Source organism: Drosophila montana, unplaced genomic scaffold, assembly GCF_035044405.1.
Source record: "Drosophila montana isolate Dmon_TW-CO22-7 unplaced genomic scaffold, ASM3504440v1 contig_3747_1, whole genome shotgun sequence".
NCBI classification, from domain to species: Eukaryota; Metazoa; Arthropoda; class Insecta; order Diptera; family Drosophilidae; genus Drosophila; species Drosophila montana.
In genome coordinates, this window is record NW_026998633.1 from 256,144 (window position 1) to 278,531 (window position 22,388).

A 22,388-nucleotide genomic window follows, 5' to 3' on the forward strand; every position below is an offset into this window, starting at 1 on the left:
TTTATGTGTGTGCGTGTGTGACTCAAGTGATGCAAGGGGCTGGGCGGGTGCTTGGGGCTAGCGCTCTCAAGTGCTTTCCACTTGGGTTAAGCCATCAAAGTGCATTTGCTTTCAAGTGGATACTAAACCCCTCCTGCCCCCACCACCCCTTCCCCCTGCACACTCCACGCGCTGAAAGCGGCTTAATTTAATAAACTAATTGTGTCGTTAGAAGCGCGCACAACTTTTACCCAATGCCACTTCCTGTGGGCCAGCTACAATAAAAACAATTGTCATTCATATTGTAATTTAATGGCCCAACTGCCCCAGACATACACACACTCACACACACACACTCACACACCAAGACACACTCACACAGGGTGCCAAAGTTGCTTTTGGAGGTCGCACGTGGTATCCAAAATTTGTTGCTTTTGTGCTTCATTGAACGACTCCAGACAGCCGGAAGTATTTGGCCAATAACAATTACAATAAAAAAATCAACTTGTCGCCGTTCATTAGACAAGCCTAAGTACTCACTAAGTACAGATTCGTATAGAGAGAAAATATAATTAAGTATTTGTTAGCCTATTCAGAAACCTTGACTTTACCGTTGATCAAAAGTCGTTGGCGTTACCAAATAGAAGCCGAGTACTTTGTTTAGTCTTAAAAAGAAGCATTCGACTCATTCCAATTTATACGTACTTATGCGTAGTTTTCCATTTCCACAGAAACACACAAAAGTACTCATGAACTTAAGCACTAGTTCTCTAAAGAACTAGCCGAAAGTTGACAAAAAATTGTATCGAATAAATTTTCATAATTTTCTTTGGAAATAAGATTGAGCCCACAAACATCGAAAGCATTTTCCGACAAATTGCTGCGGATTTCGTGGGTGGAATTTTCCGAATTCGCTGAAACGCAAAGCCACTTTCCACTCTATGTGGAGTACATTTTCATAATTTTTGTCAACAATTTTCCAGTCGAGGGCTACATTTTTGCCAAAAGTGAATAAATTGACACAAAGATCTTTGTAGCTAAACGAATGATGAACGTAAAATTTACATTAATCCATTTTCGGCCATTTTTCCACGCTTGTGGGTGGAATTCGACACAGTTCGTCTCTTGAATCGTGTTAAGTAACTTTAGCTAGTCGGGACAAACTGTTCTAAATAAAATAAGTCCACATTTGATATAAGGAATGTGCCAGCGCAAATTTGAATGCTTTCTAGCTCTGTGAATTCCTTATATCAAACGGTAAGACATTTTATTTTAATAAAGGGAAATACGATAAATTTCCCTTTTCATTACGATATACACTGCACCAAAAGAATATCTAAAATAATGTATGAGTTACTCTTCTGTGGCCATGTTCAGCAGGGTTTCTTGCAATTTATCATGGAAGTAAAGCAGTAGCCGGGAAACTGCACGCACTTCAAAAGGAAATCCGAGATTTTCTGTGGATCGATTCCGCAATATGTACAATAGTTATTATATAAATTGTTGTATTTCTTAAGCTTACACCACAGGGATCAATGCACTGAGCGAAAAGATAGGTCCACACGTAGAAAAATGAGCAAAAATATGCCACAAAGAATGAGAACAACAGGAATATTATCAGCCAGAAGACACAGTAAACCGGATTACCCATATTTCTAAAGTATATTTGTAATTGAGAAATTTCGGAACTAAATATTTAGAAACGGCTTTTGTGTTGTTGTCTAAGTGAACTGCGTTTCGTTTAGATCATATTCGTATATGTAAAATTATCGAAAAGATTTCAATGTCATTTCATATAGCCTTGCAGTAAGGTATTTTATATTTCCTTTTCCGAGCCCTGATAGAAGGTGTTCACATATCTTGTTATTGTTGAATTATATTTTGAATTTTTCGAATAGCACCAAAATATTTGATATTCCCATAAAATGTAGCTCACAAAAATCAGATCAGAACGTTTCCGTACTCTTTCTGTATCTCAAGTCCCATATCATGCCATATATGATTTTATTTTTAGCATCTGTCTCTGCACAGCGGCACACAGTCTTTGTAGGTATAAAAGCAGCGACGTGGTAACTGTGCACACTTCCGAATCATATTACCATAGCTCTATAAAAGAGAACTCAATTAAAATCGATATAAAAAGGAATTTTCCATCTATATAGATGGATTTTCTTTGAGCTTACCTCACAACCGCTGCACTGCAGACAATAATATGGAATGTAAAAACATTGAAAGGCTATGTTCAAAATGTACGCAAAAACTATGCAATGTAAAACAACTGAATGAAACGGAAAATTCATATTTGCAATATCTTAGCCAAATTTTCAATAAAATATTGGTTGACGATGTCCACTGGGAAACTTGTTTTGTTTGTTTTACTGACGAGAAACTAAACAGTTTTGGAATTATGAAGCAAAGTCAATGGAGTTGTTAGTTATACTGATTTACGGATTAATCGATTACTCTCCTATAATCGATACAATTTATTGGACAGCTACAAAAACTGTAAACAATAGAAAATGTCCAATGATTCTTTTAATTAAAATTCTCTTTAACAAATATCGCTTTGTAAATTTGGTATTAGGGCGTTTAAATTCAATAGAAGTCAAGCCTGCAAATTTGGTTTGAACCAAAGCGGTTCAAACCCTAAAAAATAATTTTAGACCCAACTCGGAAAATGTTTTGGTTCACAGTAAATAATTTAGATGCCAACCATTCTATTTTATTTTTTCGCGAAAATATACACGACAAGTCTTATAAAATGATAAAGCAGGATTTGAACCAAAAACTGGGCTGATAGATGTGACAAACCAGATTCACAAGCCGAACTTCAAGGCAGTAAGCTGGTTCGAAGTCTAAACGGTACCAACGATGATTTTTAAATTTCTTAGATACAGTGTTCAAACATATTGTAATTGCTGAATTATATTTTAATATTTTGCAGCACACAAAATGTTTGGATCAGAACGTTTCCGTATCCTTTCTGTATCTCAAGTCCCATATCATGCCATATATGATTTTATTTTTAGCATCTGTCTCCGCACAGGGGCACACAGTCTTTGTAGGTATAAAAGCAGCGACGTGGTAACTGTGCACACTTCCGTATCATATTACCATAGCTCTATAAAGGAGGACTCAATTAAAATCTATGTAAGATGGATTTTCTTTAAGCTTACCTCACAACCGCTGCACTGTAGAGAATAATATGGAATGTAAATGCACTGAAAAGCTATATACCAAATGTACGCAAAAACTATGCACGATAAAGCAACTGAATGAAACGGATAATTCATATTTGCAAATATTTGCAATATCTTAGTCAAATTTTCAATGAAATATTGGTTGTCGATGTCCATTGGGCAAATGCTTTTGTTTTTTTCCATTTTTTATTATTTACAATTAATAAACTAAACAGTTTTGGAATTGAGAGGCAAAGCCAACCGAGTTGAGAAACTTTTTTATGGCATTTAGTTATAGTTATAGTTCTATCGATTAATCGATTATCGATTATAATCGATACAGTTTGTTGGGAAGTTACGAAAACTGCAAACAAATGCAAATGTCTTATGATTCCTTTAATTATAATTATTTTCAATTTCTTCTTCGCTTTTTAAATCCAATGTTAAAAGCTAAACAACAAATGGAATTGCTCAAAAATTGCATAGTTTCTAATTACTTTTGTCAATATAATCATAAATAAAAATATAAAAAGATTGTTCATTAGTAGAAACCAGTTATATTTGTGTTGATACTCACCGAGTCGAGATAAAGCTGGTATGGTGTTTATTTTTCGGCTGGGATCTTGACTTTCGATGCTGACGATGATCACTGATTAGTTTGGAAAGTCATGATGTTGTTGTTGTTGCTCTTGAAAGTCAACACAAAAATAAACTTTAAGAAAACTAGATATATATATGCGCAAGTTTCGTGAGGATGATTCTTCAAATAATTATGTAGAAAGTGAAAACACTTGAACGCTACGCGTATTCGACAAGAGAACTCGGGAGCTGTGCCTGGAAACTGACCTTAGCCGCTGCAAGGGAAATTATTTGTTAAAAAAAAACTATAAAAATTTAGTAAAGAAAGTTTATTAAAAACAAAAACAATGGGCATCAAATATAGGAAAGAATTTTTTACATTAATACTTTAAGCTTTAAGCTTTAAAAAAAACATTTATTGCTTACATTTAAAGCTTTTAATTACTTTTAAAAATTAATTTTAATATTTAAAGTTTATCTTTAAAGTATATGGGCAAATAAGTGAGTTTAGTTATTACAGTACAAACATGCTGAGCTTTAATATATTGCTGCTTTATATTGCAGCTTTAAGCATTACGTACGCTTACGCTTACGTACAGCTTTCGTAGCGTGATAATATTGTAATAGGTAAATACAATGAATGGCGTTAACAGTTATTAAAGCAATTTCTAAGCTTTAAGCGAGCTTTAAGTGTAGCTTAAACATGTATACAAATGAAGCTTTCAGCATTTACTCGAACAATTTAAAGCTTTCAAAGATCTTTTAGTTGGGCTTATTCTTGAACACAACCAAAGCAGCAAGCGAGCTTTGCAGCAAGCGAGCTTTAAGTGTGGCTTCAACTTACTTAAAGCTCTTCAAAGAGTTCCAATCTTTAAGATTTTTGCAAAATGATTTCCTTTTATTTAGTAGCTTTTTGGCTCACAAATGTACTTTCGCTGCATTTCTTATCCTCATTTAACACAAATTAAGCAAATTAGCGGCCCACTTGTTGTTGTCAACTTAGTTGGCCAGCAAAAATTGAGATTGTGTCGCTGGCAAATAGACATTTACCCAGAAACTGTGTGTGCACAGTGCATTAGCCAACATACACAAATGGGCGAATGCTCTGTTGGCTTTATAAATTCGCACCAATTTTTTGGCCAATAATCTGGCGAACAACTGCAAACGCACAGCTACAACATTTACTTATGTCTACATCCATGTTAATATATGCAAATGGATATTTTTATAACAAATTGCCGCCACTTGCTAGCCGGCAGCGACGACGACCCGGCCAAAAGTGTGCCAGGAGCCAAGTGCCAGAAAGTACGTTAAATAATACGAGAATATAAAAAAGAAAAAGAGAAGAAGAAGCGGAAAAATACACCCTAAGCGAGATGACAGCCGACGATTTAAAAATAAAATTGCATTATGAATGCATTTGCCTGTGCGCAGCGCCTTTTGTATGCAGTTGCAATTTACTCAACGCTAGACAAAACTAGAGCTGCCGCGACTATTAAATACCCTGTGCAAATGTGCCGAAAAACAAACTAAGAAAAGCCTACTTCTGTAAATTTGAAAGATACAATTGGAGCTGTAAAAAATAATAAATTTTTGTTCTTTAAAATAAAATTAAAAAAAATCTTAAATATTGAAATTTAACTTGATTCTCAAATTAACTGTATAAAATTAGATATTTCTTTTAAGTTTAATAAAAACATTGAAATTTTCAATATTTAAAAATTAAACTGGTTTCTTATTTATTATTATTGCTTGAAGAAAAAAAATGAAAATTCAGTTAAATATGTGAATTCTGAAATGTCAAGGTTTATAAAATACTTAATAAAGTAATTAATAATTTAATACAGTTAATTTAATGCTTGCACAGAATATCGCCCAAATTAAAGATTATTAAAATATTAAAAATAAAACTTCGACTTAAAGATAAAAATATAAATAATACATTTTCACTCTATTTTTTTTTCAAATGGTTTTCTTTTCTTATGCTTACGCATACGCACACCCTAGTCGCAGTTCACCCAGGCACTCATTTAATGTTTACAGGGTATGTGAAGGACACACAAATCTATGTAATACTAAAATTATTTTGTGTTTTAAAAGATTTTTTTTAAATAAAATTCGTTGTCTCTTATATTTTCGCATAGCCACTCCCTAGTCGCAACTAGCCCAGGCACTCATTTAATGTTTACAGGGCATTAAAGACACACAAATCTATGTCAAACATCTAAATTTGTTTTGTGGCCCTGCGCAGTTTTTATGAAATTTACTGGAGCGAATACGGGGAAGAATAAATATTTCAATGACATCATTGAGTTTTCCTTCTCTTGTGTTTTCCTCAAAAAAAAAATGCAAATTTGTGCGTCAAAGGAATTCTTTAGATTATATATAGAAAATAGAAATAATTACAAATCTTTTAAATATAAATATAAATATATTTTATAGCCTTTGCTTGTATTTAGTTCATATAAAGGCAGCTGCTCGCTTTAATGACTGCCTAACATGGCTGAATAACCCCTCCTCCCCCGCCACCCCCTCAACTCCTCACCCCCTCGCAGCACAGTTTATGTCCGGCAGACCTCAACCCTTCCTTTTGTTGTTGCTTTTAATGGTGCACAATTTTTTATATTTATGTGCGGCACATTAATAAAAAAGTAAAAAAAAAAGTGCTTTCGCATGGCAATGGTTAATTTTATTGACCAGTTGGTTCAGTTGGTTCATTTGGCTGAGTTAGTTCAGTTCAGTTCATTTCAGCTCAGTTCACTTCAGTTCAGTTCAGTTCAGTGAGTGCATTCACCTCCTGCATTCGCTTTTATGGCTTTGCAATAGTTGTGGCTATTTGAATGCGCTCATAACTTCCCATTCGTCCATTTGAATAATCAAATTTGCAATTTGTGAAGTTCGCTTTCGGTATTTAGTGCGATCATTAATTTTCGCCGGCCAGACATATCATTTTATGGCTGTGTGGCAAATTAATTTCGAGACTGCAAAAATCACACAAATAAATTTAATGCATCGTAAAACTCGCAAAGACTTTCTGCATAAAAAGCGCAAGCCGCGACTAAATGGATAAATATTCAAGAGAACTCCAGTCTGCAAGCGAACTCGAGAAATATACAATCTTACCTGGAAGCTATCTTTAATTGTTTTACAATTAGCATGAAGCCATTTAGTAGAATATTGTAAAATTGATAAAATTATTCAAATATTCGGAAAGGTTTCTCTTATTTTACAGACTTTTTCCAATAGAAATGTTTTATTGAATACATATTTGTTGACTTCTATTAAGTAGTTTTTGAGTGTTGTTAAATAACACATAATACACTCTTATGAAAAAATCTATATATAATACTGGGAAATTTAATATGTGGAGTATTTCTGATAGAAAATGGACTTTATTTATATATTCTTAGCTGGAGCCTTAGCTCTTCATCATTTCTTCAATTGAGAATAAAACACTATGAAATCGTTTATTATCTGATCTTAATTAAAGCTTTTATGAAAATGTCCTTTAGATAACAAAACTTCTTTCTTATTTCTAAAAAAGATAAGTTAAAGGTTTGCTGGAATTTTCATTAATGCTTCAACTAATATCATATATGTTTTTTTGTTAATTAAACAATTATCTTGAATATGATTTGGACTAAATATCAGCCTCGGTTTACAACCTCGCAGCACAAAAAATGTCGTTTTCATATGCTCAGAAGTTCCACTTCTCTTCGGCTTCTCTCTTCTTCTATCTATAGACTCTTAACATCCTGTTCTGCTGCTGTGCGCCCCATTTATTCCGTTGATTTCTGTTACCTTTTGTGTGGCAATGGCCTCAACAGCTTTGCCACTTGCCGATTGTGCCCGCGCTGGTTGCCACCTGAATTATGCATATTTATGCTCACCTGTGTCTACTGCTCCACACACCTGCGGCCCTTGCTGCCCGCGTCTGCTCAATTAATTACTTTTGCTGCGTGTCTGCAGTTGCTTTTCCTGTTGCTACCGGAAAATTGCTGCGGTGGAAAACTGCAGACGCCCACGCAATGAAGCGAACAGCAGCAGCAGCAGCAGCAGCAGCAGCCGCATCAGCTTCGAAGCGCCAACAACTTTTAATTAAAAGTCAAATTGAATTTCTGCATATTTAATTAAGTGGAGCGGCCGCAGCAGCACTTGCCGTAACTTTGCTTCGATCAGGCGGAGCACTCGCTGATAAATGACAACAGCAGCAACAACAACAACAACAACAACAACAACAACAAGAACAACGGGAGCAAATGCCCTTGAGAATGGGCCGCAACTTCCGCTTTTAGTGGAAATACTTCCGGCATCTGAGGCTCTATTGAGGCTGCCTGTTGGCCGTGCTCAATCATGTGCCAAGCATGTGAATTATGCTCTCAAGTTTTCCAATTGACTGACGCCAAATTTAGAGCTACTTGTGGCTCCCCTCCCTTATATACCCTCCCCCCTCCCCACTTTCTCTGCCGTTCCCTTCCCTTCACGCAACACGCCACATAGCAATTGTCTTAGTCTCAGCTTCGAATCCGGAACACCTTTGCACCAAATGTGGCTAATTATAGTTCGGGCTGGCCGAAATGTCATTTACAGGGCTGCCACACCAGACTGAATCCATGCGAGGGCTGCTCAAGCAGTTTGTGTGAATTGCATGTGGATGGGATTTTAAAATTCAAATTTGTATAAATATATAGAGGCATTTCTGGACCATAAGGAAACTTTACTCAATATAAACTATAATAATTTTTGATTATTAATAATGAGTTATAGTAAGAATTAATTATAGTAGGAATAGTTATCAAGTTGATCGTATAGTGTTTCTCATTACAACATTTTCCTCTTACATATTTTTGAACCTTTTTTTTTTTTATTTTCTAATACATTTGGATATTTAAAGAATTTTTCTTTTTATAAATTAATTTTTATGAAATGTTTTGGTTAGTTTTTAAGGATTTTGGATTTTCTATTATTTGATAAAAATCGTATTTAAATAGATTTGTAGATTATAAGGATTTTTACTTTTCATTTTTAATAGATTTGTATTTTTAATTATTATTACTATTTTTCTTTATCAACATCCTTTCGTATCGCCCTCGTAGTTTCTCGTAGTTATAAGGAGAACAACCAAACTATTTATAGAAATGAGGTTGCGCTTCGCCTGTCGCACATGAATTTCCCAGTGTTTTTTATTGTATATTTACGTTTTACAACATGGTAGGGGGAAATTATTAACGGGTACTTTTTCAGTTTGGCCATTTTGTTCCAAATAGCTGAAAGCCTTCAAATGCTGGCGAGCAATTTGTCAGCTCATTTCGCTTTACGGATCGCATTCGGCTCCTGCTCCCTGCTCCATGTTGGCCACATAAGTTATGATGACATTCAAGTGCTGTCAACGCGCAGCACAGAAATTCAGCTCGGGCTGTCGTAAGTTTGCCGAAGATTTATTTGGGGCCTGTTGCAATAGTTTTACGGTTTTTCTTTTCTTCTCGGCGACTACTGCACCTGCCAGACGACAGCGCCTGGGTCTGGGTCTGTGAGCCTAAGAAATTGAGGTCGTTTCATCTGCTGCGGCAATTTATTAACCTACTCACGCGACATTTGTCGAAATTTCTGCAGATCCCCCTCTCTTCACCTCTCTCTCTCCTACCTCAAGAGGCAGCTCTTGTTCGGCTTTTGGCTGGATTCGAAAAGTAAATAATTTGATTTTTCATTGAGTTATGCGATTTCTTCGATTTTCCCACGATTTTTAATGCGCATACTCAACGCACATCGAATTTCCCAGGGCATTTAAAAAATGCCATGAAATGCGTCATTAAAATGCTTTCAATTAACTGACAAAAGTGAAGCAAATGAAAGTCGACTCGCAGATACCCTCTAGGCAAGTCTGACGCAAAGGCAGATCTTGTTAGCTTGATTTATTTTTTTCTTTCATAAAAACCTGGAGTTGTACTTATACGAGCTTTGTGAAAGTTTGAGGTTTAATAAAACACAGCCTTATAAAAAAGTAAATTACATTTTTTTTGGCATTTATTCTAAGATCTATCTATTTTATGCATGTCACATAGTTGCTTACAGGCTCAATGTACCCCATTGGCGCACTTTATTGCTGCAGGGTATTGAGTGGAAAATTAAGGAAAATAAGTTTTGTGCTTGAGTGCGCTCTTGACCATCAAATGAGGCGGCTAATTGAAACGGTTATTAAGCAATTAACATTTATAAAATGTGTCCAAAAATCTTCATTTCTTGATTGCAGTCAATATGTAAAAGTTGAGCAACAAAAAATTGTGATATAACTGCAAAATAAACGGCAAACGGCAACTGCAAAAAGTTGCAAATAATAAAATGATAAATAACAATAAAAAAAAGTGCCTTCAATCAACAATTGTGAGTGACAGCAACAACAAATGAAAGTCCTCTGCGCGGGTGTCGCACATTGTGAAAGCGAGTGCGCGGAGAGCCTCTCGCTCTGTGTGTGAAAGTTTTCACTACAAACAGTTCGGCAATCGGATCTATAGAAAATCGCTAAACACAGTTAAACATATCCCTAAAAAATATAATAGAATAAACCTGTACTAAAATGGGCGCCCATAGCTCAAAGGAGAAATTGTCGCGCTCGTATTCCGAGCGCTACATTCACAGCCAAATGATCGAACGTGAGCGATTCGGCAGCTTTGGCAAGCGTGCGAAGAGCGTGACAAAAGGTAAGTGTTGCGGTCACTTCAACTGCAAAGATTTTGCTTATTCATTAAGTTATTAAGCTTTACGCAAGCACTGATTGCGAATTTTAAGCGAAATTCACACGGTCTTAATGTCTGGGAATGTTACGCAAATTAATCATTTATGTCTTATACAAATGTGCCAAGTTAAATCTCCTACGATCTGCTAAGAAATATACACATATAGTATAACTAATTACTGCAGATAGAATATTATAACTAATCGGACTGTTATATAGTTGCCATGGGAACGTGCGGTCAAAACCGAAGTTATTATGTGGAATAAAAACCCTTGTATGGGCAAGGTAAAAATATCACTCAAGGATATTCCCACTGTATCAGAAAATAACTTATCTATCTGAGTTTTAGTTAAACTAAGCGCACATAATTTAGTTTATATATAAGTTAATCTCGAGATCAAGCCTAGAGCCTTGAAACTAGGTAAAACCTCCAAAGAGAAACTATAAAATTTAAAATATACTGTATATATAAAATAAATACAGTATAAATTATACTAACGTATAATTATACTATCCAAATTCTATTCTGTTTTCCGTGATATTTTAACAGAACTCAACATTTAAGAGCTTCACTTTTCTGATATATCTGAAAAAATGTAAAGCATATGTGTAAAAGGGTGTTAAGTCGTCGGCGTGCCGAAGATATTCGTTTTCTCGCTGCATAGTAAAATATATAAAAATAGATTTTAAGGAATAGTTTTACAGAAGTGTCTTCGAAAAGTCGTATTTATATTGAGATCTGACTTTTTTTTAACAATCATGTATTTATTATTATTATTTTATTATATAATTTATTATTACGATGAGTCCAACTTCTGTCAAGCCCAAGGAGCCTCCATCAGCTAAAATGTTTGCGCAGAAACAAGAATATTTATTAGCAGAGGCTGTTTACTTCTTCCTTCTTCTTCTTCTTCCTTAACTAGCATATGAAATCTATGAAAGTCTTTACCTAAGATACTTGATCTAATATCAAAAAATATTTGTATTCCTATTGCTCCAGCTCTTTTATTTAGCTTTAGCTTTTTAAAGCGTAGTTATATTCTGAAATTTAAAAATAAAATATAACTTTAAGCAAATCCAATTAAGCTTTGTGGTTCCAGCGGCAAGTCACTTCCGCGTGTAGCTTAGTTTTATAATAAATTGTGGTTAGCTAAAAAAAATCATGTGTATATATTACATATATATATATATCCCATCTCCGGTAAAACCGAAATAATATTTAGCATTCAACTTTGTCGTTTTGAAAAGCTATCAAAAACGAAAACGAGGAGGAAGAACTATTCCTGTGCGGACTGTGTGGCCACAATTTTTGATAAGCCTCAAAGGGATTATGCGACTTTAGTGCGTCGGTTAAAGGGGGGGGTTTGCGGTGTGCGGGTTATGCCCAATTTGCGAACTGATAAAAGTTGCTGCCAACCAGACACAGGCACACAGAAGCCAACCTCGAGCCATGTGCAACTCTGCTCCGTGCACCCGTGCACGTTCGAATCTGAATTCGAGTCCGAGTCCGAGTCCGAGTCCAGTGCAATTAGCCGACAGCTAAAAATAAAATTTATTAGATATCATGCAGCTGTGCAAACCGCTTTTGTTGTTGCTGTTGTTGTTGTTGTTGCTGTTGTTGTTGTTGTTGCAGCTCCCTTGTTGCAACACGCAGACATCGTTTAACACGTCGCTGCAACAGCAAATGATATATGCGGCTCCATAACAAGTGCGGCAAACAAAATTGACTAGATGCCATTCTGTTCTTTGAGCAAATTCAATTGAAGTGAACATTTTATTAAGTTTTTGTTTTTAATTCTAAAATTTTTAAGCATTCTTTTTATACAAATTATGTCAAGACAGTAAAGAGCAGCTATTATGAATTTAATTAAATATTATTTTAGATTATTTTGTTAACATTTTTAAGTTCGTAAGTATCTAAAACATTTAAAGCCATATATTCTATTTTCTTGAGTTATTAAGCTGTGAAAAGGGTTGCCTCTGCTGATATTAGAAATATTTGTATTTTGATTAGTTTAAAATTTTTAATTTTTTCTTCTAATATATTAAATACCATTAATAGTTAAACCATTAATAGTTAAAAAAATAAATAAAACTAGATAGAACAACTGTATACAATTTAAAAGCAAAGTTTTTTAATTATTGTATAAATATATTTGAATTTTTAAATATTTCTATTGTTCAGATAACTTAAAAATAGAAAGTTCTTCATGTAAGCTACATTTTTGATAGATTATTCCTATTGCAGCTATATAATAAAGTGGTCCGATTCAACTGATTTCGATATATGTATATACTTTTCGCACCACTAAGAGGCAGCTGTACCAAATTTTATTAAGAGAACTTCAACCAGAGCTGAGTTCACATAGTCAAAAAGAAATACATACATATATCCCTCTTGAGGTTAAGATGTCGTCATACACATTTGATCGAATGAAGAGTACCTCTACAAAAAGATTTCAAGTTGTGAACCACTTAAAACATTTATATGATGACATCTCATGTTGACAAATCTCCCCCTCTCTATGTCTGGGTATTATAATCCTCTGTGTACGCTATGTTTGCGCTAATAAAGCGCCCCCTGGCGATAGCTGCATGCACTCGCATAATATAATATAATTTTTCACCCTTTTTTCTCACACATTGCCCTCGAATATGGGATGAAAGAAGATAAATGGAGACGCGCAGAGCAAATATACTTCAATTATGTGCAAGTGCTTTGTTTTAATCGACAAACATTGAAATGCAAATAGAGGGGTTACCTACCCCGCCCACCCTTCTTCTTCGAGGGAACGTTTAACGTTGTGCAAAGTGCAAGGCGGTCTCTCTTTGGGTGTATTCAAATGTTTTAAATGGAAATGTTGTGCACAGCGTCAAAGCACGACGTGTTCACGCATAAATTATGCAAGACATTTTCGAGATACGTTTATCGATTACATGCAAATATGCGTGAAAATATCACAGGTTTTCTCACACATATCGCCAAACATCTTTCGTCTCTTGCAGGTTCGGCCAAAAAGCGGGATGTACGCAATTTGAGCATATCACCCACGGATCTGGGACCGCCGCCAAAGACCCAACAGACAGTCAAGGGACAATCGACGAGGAATAAGTCCCTGACGCCAACGCCTATAACTATACGTAAGTTTAAAAATATTTTAAATTAAATATTATTGGATGTTATATTTGGGATAAAATGTATCGAAATCTCGATTGGAATATATCTTTGTAATATTAATCTTTAACATTACTGAGTGCTGACACAGAGCTGCATTCTAAGCATAGCATCTATCGATAGTATCGATTTATAATCGATAAAGAACCGACTTTTGTAAGCAATAGATCTTTTCGGGTCGACTAAGTAGTGTACGGATCCTAGCTGATGGATACTAAGTTTTAGGGTTCGAGCTCATAAAACAAATATATTTTCGAAATGTTCCTTATATATAGCTGAAGCTGATTAATAAACTTGATGTATGTCTTAAAAATCACATGTGGGCGTGCCTAGGAATCGTATTACTCTAATCATTTCCAAACTAAATCTATTTATAAATATGAAATAATTCTTATCAAGTCTTTGCACGTTTTAAAAAGTGAAGTCATTTAACTGCTGACAGCTGCAAAGATTTCTCTCGTTCAGAGTTCAACAAAAACTGAAAATGAAAAGAAATAAAAACGTTAATATGACTGACATCAGCTCGCGGCTTTGCGCAATTTGTATATATATAGAGTCCACTCCCCAAAAATTATCAAATTCCGTTGAAATATCTTTTACTCAAACAAACCAAACGCATCAGTTGCCATTGACACATTCGCAAGTCAACTTTGATGGGGGTCTGTTGAGCTGTATCTGTAGCTGACTTTATGTATCTCTATCTGTAGCTGTATCTGCGCTTCTCGTACTCCTGCAGCACAGCCGAGACGATGTCGCACTCTGGGCACTGGATGAGTCAGAGTTGGCGCAGTTGGCAGTGAGTCAACGCGTTTGGCCAATTCGTTTTGGCTGCTGCAAATGCTGCTTCGGACCATTTCGCAAACAGATTTCATCTCAAAAACAATTGTTAGCCCAGTTTTTGGGCCATGCTGCTGCTGCGGCGATTCAACGCAGCGGGAGATCTAGGCTACTTTAGCCACGCCCACGAAATGGGCGCAGCTTGTGCAAATTCATTGAGGTCATGACCCAAGACACAAGTTGAATATCATCTCAATCACCTGAGCGCAATGATTGCGCAATTTATTTGCCGTTTCTCTAGCCTGATGGCCAAGGAAGGGCAAAGAAGAACAGAAGAGAAATTATAGTTGTAGTGCGACTTTTTTTTTTTTTTTTGTGTGTGTGTGAGGTAGGCCGAGAGTGAATACCCCTACTGTGAGAATCACAAAAGTTTCACTTTGATATTACGAAGATTGATTATAAATAGTTGGGTAAATTGTTTTTTATAGTTTCAAATTGATTCTCCAAGAAAACAAGCTATGCCCTTGCAGACATATATATATAAATATTTGTAGTACTTTTATTACAATACATGAAAATTGTTGCCATATTTTGATGCCAAATTGATCTAGAGGTCACACCATGAACAAAAAGCCAAACTTTATGAAAATTGGTTGAGTTTTGACCGAGTTATGGGGGTGGAAAATACCGGATGTACCCCGGCCTTGCCCGTAGCACCTTTAAAATAAATTCTCTCAAAGATCTTTGAAAATGAGTCTTTATTACCCTTTGACAGCCATTTGATATAGTGAACCGATCTGCACGATTTCCACATATGAACATATGTATAAATATATGAAATAATAGAAGGGAAGGAAAGGAAAAAAAAAGACAATAAATGTGCACGGGAATGAATATGTTTACATGTCTGTTGATCAGGAATATATAATATATAAAAATATATATTTATGTTATTGGGTCGGAGACGTTTCCTAAGCGTTCCACATTTCTCGAAGAAAGTATAAGGTTATTAAATATACATATATAGTCATATGTGTGTATATGTATTGCCTCTCTAGTCGGTTAATATTTTATATATATAATGCTCCGATTTTGATTTCGTTTCGGACTTTCATACTTCAAGTTCCTCAAGTTCTACAACCATTCAAAGTTGTTCCAAATACAGAAAGCAGACAAACATACATACACACATATGTATATGTACACTGTCCATATTTGCCATTAAGCATTTATTTCACACTGTCCGCATATATACATATGTCTTAATTCAATTGGAAACCTTTTAAAACGCTTGCTTCATTTATCAATTTTCATATTTCAATTTACAATCAGGCCTTGCATAATACATAATTACATTATCTCGTCAGCTATATTTGGCTTCTCATATGAAATGAACTTTCGAGTGCTTTGCTTTTCAAATTTATAAATCAAATTTTGCAGCTGATATGAAAAACATACACATGTACAAATACAGACACACGCACGCACACACACACACACACACTAGTCAAATCCAACTATTTGTGGCCTCGAACTATCCAGTTTTAAGCTCTTCTGCCGGCAACTGTTTCAGCTTTTGTGTTGATCATATAAGAAGCATCGGTGGTTCAGTGGTAGAATGCTCGCCTGCCACGCGGGCGGCCCGGGTTCGATTCCCGGCCGATGCAAAATACATATTTTGCTTTCTTTCAAGTTGATTCCCTTCCTTTTTTTGCGCTGTTGTGCCTGCGCAAGTTCGCATAAATTACTTTTAATGGGTAAATTTATTGTGTTGCTTGAGCTATTTGCAGTTTCTGTGCCAGTCCCCAAGCAAATTGCTCAAATATTGTCGCATTAAATCGTCGCTGAGTGGCCGGCCTCCCCTCCTGCTTGGCGTCTGCCTCCCTCCCCCTCAACCGACTGGACATTCTATTTTTTGCAAACCACAATCAACGCAGACTAAATTAAATTTACCCGCACTAACGCGCATGTTTTTCCAGTTATTTGCACATGAATACAAAATGAATGAAGAAACCTTTGTCGAAACGTGTTTTGCATATGCAAATTCCCCAGAGAGCGCACACGATAAAACGCTGAATTTTCAGCCTATTGTTTAGCTTGGGCATCACGCAATGGCTCCCGTTATTATTTCTTTTGCAATTTACCGCAATTAAAGTCTACAGATATGTATCGCAAACTTAAAAAGTTCATAGTAAGGTAGAGAGAAATGAAAGCAAAAAAGATGGTTGCATCGGCCGGGAATCGAACCCGGGCCGCCCGCGTGGCAGGCGAGCATTCTACCACTGAACCACCGATGCTCTTATAATTATGCTGTCAAAATATGCAATCATTAAATTTGGTTATATTAAAATATGTTCTAGTGGGTCAAACATCAGGCCAAATATTAGTGAGATTGTTGAAGCTTAATGATATTAAAGAACATCTTTGCACAAATAAGTTGCATACAATCAAGGCTCTTAGTTCAGTTATATTAAAAAACATAAAAATAATATTTGATTACTGCAATGGCAATGGCGGCCATTGAAATAATGTTATATGTCTTTACAGAGTTGAGATTACATTTATTGTTTATTTTTACCCTTTTACGTTTCGAGAGATCGCCAAAAAAGAATTTTGCATCGGCCGGGAATCGAACCCGGGCCGCCCGCGTGGCAGGCGAGCATTCTACCACTGAACCACCGATGCTCTTGTAATTATGCCGTCAAAATATGCAATGATTAAACTTGGTTATATTAAAATTAAAATATGTTCCAGTGGGTCAAACATCAGGCCAAATATTAGTAGGATTGTCGAAGCTTAATGATATTAAAGAACATCTTTGCCAAAATAAGTTGCGTATAATCATGGCTCTTAATTTAGTTATATTAAAAAACATAAAAATAATATTTGATTACTGCAATGGCAATGGCGGCTATCGAAATAATGTTATACGTCTTACAGAGTTGAGATTCCATTTATTGTGTATTTTTATCCTTTTATGTTTCGAAAGATAGCCAAAAAAGAATTTTGCATCGGCCGGGAATCGAACCCGGGCCGCCCGCGTGGCAGGCGAGCATTCTACCACTGAACCACCGATGCTCTTATACTTCGACTGACAAAATAACCTAGTATTAAATATGGCTGTTTAAGATTTAGTATAAGTTCTAGTTCTTCAAATAACAAGCCATATATTGAGTCTCAAAAAAAGGCGAAAAGTATTGTTGTCTCTTCAGAATAAAACTATTATGAGTATATCTGTCCTTACAGTATATATCAACAAATTTACTTGAATTGTATGTTTTGTATGTATGTATATATATTTAGGCATTCTTTATACAAGCATTCACAATGCTCTGAAAATATAGCTAGATCACAAGAGCTAATTAGCTGTTATATATTCCCAACTTTTCAATAAAAATATTTACTTAAGTTAGGTAGACTTTTAATCTATATTCATATATAAAGCATATAAACCCCTATATTTGTAAGTTTACGAAAAAAATAATTTGCATCGGCCGGGAATCGAACCCGGGCCGCCCGCGTGGCAGGCGAGCATTCTACCACTGAACCACCGATGCTTTTGAAATAATTTGTTCATTTTCTAATTTGCCAAGTCTGCATCATAAGCTTGGCAAAATATTTTAAAAGAATAGCAAATATTGGCATTTTAACAATTTGTTGTGCTTATGAATGCCAAATAGAGTTCATAGACTACTCTCCCAGATTATCTTCAACTAGTTTTTGGCCCAAAAAAAGTATTTTGCATCGGCCGGGAATCGAACCCGGGCCGCCCGCGTGGCAGGCGAGCATTCTACCACTGAACCACCGATGCCTTGATGGTAAGATGCGCCCAAAACCTGCACAAAAATGCAGCTTTGTCTCTTCTCATCGACTCGTTGGTCGGGCAGTTGCTGCTACTGCTGCGACATTCCAGTTCCCCCCTTGAGCATTATCATGGTCGATAAGAAGTAGTTTCTATTTATAGCGCGGGTCTTTAGCCAGCCACACTCGCACACATCTATTAGCTGGATTTTGCGCACTCTTTGCAATTAACCTGCTTAATATTCAGTTGACATGCGCGTAGGTTAAACGTGCCTCTGAATGGAGCCCACGTATGTTTATTGATTCGGATTGCGGCTTAACATTTATTGGCTTAATTATGGCGGCATTTTGTCACCTTCTTTCGTGGAGGCTTTAAAGCTGTCCGCATGCGGATCTTCCAGTGGCAGCTGTAGATCCGGTTATACTTGATCATTGGCTAATTGCTTATCAGTAAAAACTGATTTGCAATGAGGATCCTGGCTAACCTTTAAAATACAGTGGCATCTGCATCCCCCCCCCTCTCCCCCTCTGTCTCGTTCCTTTAACTTGTTGTTAGCCTTGGCAGCTGCTTTTTAAGCGCCGTCTGTGCCTGACATTGGCCGCAACATTGCAACTTCTCTCTGTTTCTATACCCTGTGCGTATTGAAAATGTCTAACAAAGGGTATCTCGGTTTTGTATAGGGGGAGAAACCTACGATAAAGAATATTTGTATATTCTGGATTAGCATTAACAGCTGAGTCGATCTTGCCAAGTTCTTATATACATCTTCAGAAATGTTTGGATCTTAGATGTAATGTCTAGGTAGAGATCTTCAACTGGAGTATAAGTTACTGTATAAAAGATATTTATCTTTTTTGCATAGCTTCCGTTTCATCAAAGTTGATTTTTGACTTATGTAGATATACTATGAACTAGAGATCTTTAATATGATTTCTATAGCATACACATAGATTAGCTAAAAATATTTAACTTATTTTATCTCTGTGAGTGTGTATGTATGTATATTTCTATGTAAGTAAGTTTGGACAGGTGTACAGGGTATCTCCTAGTCGGGCCACACTTGCCTAGAGCACCCTCTTGTTTTGTTTTTTATGTTTTCCTCTGTTTTTGGCGACTTGGGTGTATTGTGCATTGCGGCCTAGACTTGTACTAGCCATTTATGGCTTCTGGCTTGGCTTTGTCTCCCTGCCGCTGCCGCTGCTGCTTCTTCTTTCTGCTCAACCGCTGCTGCGGTTAGCATTGAACAAGCGCGCGACAACTTTGTGTCGTGCATTCGCAAATTAACTAACAATACAAACTAAGCAAAAAGGTAAAAATAAAAACAAAAAAAAAAAAACAGCTAGAGACAAAGCGCGGAGATAAACGCGTTGCTGGTCAGCTGTTCCCCTCACGTTTGTCCCTGCCGAGTAGATAAAATTAAATTATGTTAATTATTTTTGTAAGGAAACTGGTATGTGCCTAGAATTTCTCAACAGCTGCTCTCTTAAATGCACTGTTGATTGGCTGCCTGGCAACATGTAGCTAGCAACATCAACTGCTTACTAAGCAAGCTGCATGTGACTTAAGAGCGACATTTCCATATTATGTGTGTGCGCAGCTCTCTTAAGCCTTTGGCTGATTAACTGCTTAGCAGCATGCTGCTATGATTTGCACTGCTTGCGTGCTGTGTTACTTTTTTATGCCGTTTGGTTTAAGTTTAAATATTTCAATTATTAAATGGATCGCATTTTAAAGTAAATAACTGTTGAATGTATATTGACAGAAACAATCGCATTTTTGGTTGCCTAACCTATTGCCATTTGCTGCTTGGTATATGAATTTTGAACTGCTTGCGCGTTCGCACCCTTACCAGTTAACTTTATAACTGTAAAGCTGCTTGTCAACATGCTGTTGCCAAATGTTTACACTGCTTGCGCGCGGGCAGCTGCTGATGTGGATCTGGCTGTTTGTGTTCGCTTTTTATTACAAGTTGTTTATTCAGGCAATTCGAATCTTTAAGCTATCAATTATTATTATTTAAACATCTAGATAAATATATAAATATCTTGCACATATTGTTCGCACACGCTACAATTAGTTTAACTGACGCTCAATTTGCCAGCATATCACTGCTTGCTATGCAGTTCACTTGCACTACTTGCGAGCCCAAACTACGTGAAGATCGCCTGGCAACATTGGTTTGCAACATATAACAGTGCTTGGCCATACGCTGCTACTTCTAGCCTGGGCCTTGCTTGTCCACTTGCACTGCTTGTATAGTCGTTTGACTTTGTTGCTGGAGTTTGTTGCTTGCCTATCAACATGCTGCAGGCACAAATCAGCACTGCTTGCGCTATGCAGTTGCCCCTTCATTAAAGTTCTCTTCTCCAGCTAGCATCAACAGGTGTTTATTTCTTCACTTACCTCTTTTTTATTTATCATTTTAATTTAGAGCTCTTCTAAAAACTCCGAAAACTGGTTTAACTAACATTTTATATGACATGTGGTTGGCTTTGTTTTTTTTTATTGCTGCGCTTCCTGCCTCAGGATGGATAGTTGGCAATTATTTTATTTACATCTTAATTATAAGACTTGAATATACAAATACAAAATATTTTTTTTCATAGCAGGCAGTGTAGAAAATGCTTTTTAACAAAATTTTTATTGTTAGTTTAAAAAACCGTTTTGATATTTTTTTTATTTATTTCGTATTTATTTGAAAGAATGGAATTTGGGCATTTTATAAAAAGACTTTTTAGATGGTACAAACCGAAATCGGACGCTAGCAACAGCAAAAGTATCCGTGAGTTTTGAACAAATGTGTTGTTGGGGCTTTCCTCTGAGTTCAGCGTGTACAAGAAGAAGAATTTCCAATACTTAACTTAATAATATTAATAGATAACAGCTTTGATTTAAAATCCAAAGTTATATTTTAGTCAGTTATATTCGAGTTAATTGAAGTTATTAGTTGAGCCGAAAGTTTTGGAATAATATATCTGAAGTATCTGGTCTCAAATGAATAATGTACATCTATAAATGCAGCTTAAGTTGCCCTCACTTATTTTCCCATTTGATCATGTTTCTATCTTCCACCGTTTTATTTATTATTTTTATTATTTATCGTGTGTAATATATTTGTGCGAATGTATGTAACAGGCAGAAGGATGCATCTCCGATCCCATAAAATATATACATATATTCTTGATCAAGCTGTCTCTCAGAAACCTGTGAGCTTCAAATTTTGAACGTGTTTCCTTCCATTGCCCGCGCAGTACGAGTTGCTTTCCGATAATCGATAACTTGGCCCGTTGCCAAGCAATCGATAAATGAACTGATTTTTGACTCGTACAAATTTGTAGTTCATTTTATTTCAACTTTAATTTTTCTTCTCAAATTAAACCTATTATTTCTCTCTCATTCATTCACTCTCCATCTCTTTCTCGTTGCAGAAAAACGCTCGCAAAGCAACATTGGGGCAACACCAACACCAGCAACAACAACAACAACAACAAAAACACCATCAACTGCAACAACAACCACAACAACTACAATCGCCACGCCCACTGGCAACAAAGGCGTAAAGACATCGCCACAAAAGGCCGTCAAAAATGCTGCAGGAAATGCGGTTATTAAAAATTTAAATGCCACAAAAACTTTGCCCGCGGGCATTCCAGAAGGTAAGTCTGAGAAGAGTATATCATTTTATATATATATATATATATATTTATATAGTTATTAAATTAACAACAATAAAATTGAGTTCAATTGTTTGCCTGACTTTTGTGAAAGCATCGCAAATGCGCGCGCCCAAAAACCAATTTTGTGCGATTTTTTGGGCCATGTTTCGACTTTTGTTTGACAATTGGTTACGCGATCTTGCAACAACAACAACAACAACAACAACAACAACAAGATTTGCCACATTTTAAGCACATAGCTGAAAACTTTGCCACCACACAAATTGTGCTCCTGGGCTCATTTTGTTGCCTGGCAAAAGTTTTTTTTTTTTCTTGACTTGACGCAAGTTTTCTAATTAATATTAATGCCTTTAATTAGCCTGTGTGGCAACTTATAGCTACTTGCCACGCTTGTGGCATGCCACAAATGTGCACCTTCGAATTAATGGTTTCTGAGAGTTGATTTTTAATTCTTTTTTACCTTGTCGCGCCAAGACACCTGTTTCGA

The 22,388-nt window shown here is 36.1% G+C and overlaps 1 protein-coding gene, 1 long non-coding RNA gene and 6 other non-coding genes across 8 annotated transcripts in view; 2 read left to right on the forward strand and 6 right to left on the reverse strand.

Moving 5' to 3' along the window:
* The window catches only part of LOC135437449 (uncharacterized), a 98,659-nt gene that overhangs the window by 73,731 nt on the left and 2,540 nt on the right, over window positions 1–22,388 (forward strand). The window contains exons 4-5 of the mRNA XM_064695377.1: window positions 13,477–13,611; window positions 21,653–21,880. Coding sequence (XP_064551447.1) covers window positions 13,477–13,611; window positions 21,653–21,880 — 363 coding nt within the window. The remainder of the gene's footprint in view (window positions 1–13,476; window positions 13,612–21,652; window positions 21,881–22,388) is intronic.
* Window positions 1,146–1,731, reverse strand: LOC135437429 (uncharacterized). The gene is made up of 2 exons (XR_010437685.1): window positions 1,502–1,731; window positions 1,146–1,436 (listed from the first exon to the last, which is right to left on the reverse strand). It is a non-coding gene; the product is annotated as an uncharacterized LOC135437429 (long non-coding RNA).
* On the forward strand, window positions 16,019–16,089 carry TRNAG-GCC (transfer RNA glycine (anticodon GCC)). Its single transcript has one exon. It is a non-coding gene; the product is annotated as a tRNA-Gly (tRNA).
* On the reverse strand, window positions 16,649–16,719 carry TRNAG-GCC (transfer RNA glycine (anticodon GCC)). The gene has a single exon. It is a non-coding gene; the product is annotated as a tRNA-Gly (tRNA).
* Window positions 17,037–17,107, reverse strand: TRNAG-GCC (transfer RNA glycine (anticodon GCC)). The gene has a single exon. It is a non-coding gene; the product is annotated as a tRNA-Gly (tRNA).
* On the reverse strand, window positions 17,430–17,500 carry TRNAG-GCC (transfer RNA glycine (anticodon GCC)). Its single transcript has one exon. It is a non-coding gene; the product is annotated as a tRNA-Gly (tRNA).
* Window positions 17,909–17,979, reverse strand: TRNAG-GCC (transfer RNA glycine (anticodon GCC)). Its single transcript has one exon. It is a non-coding gene; the product is annotated as a tRNA-Gly (tRNA).
* TRNAG-GCC (transfer RNA glycine (anticodon GCC)) lies at window positions 18,163–18,233 on the reverse strand. Its single transcript has one exon. It is a non-coding gene; the product is annotated as a tRNA-Gly (tRNA).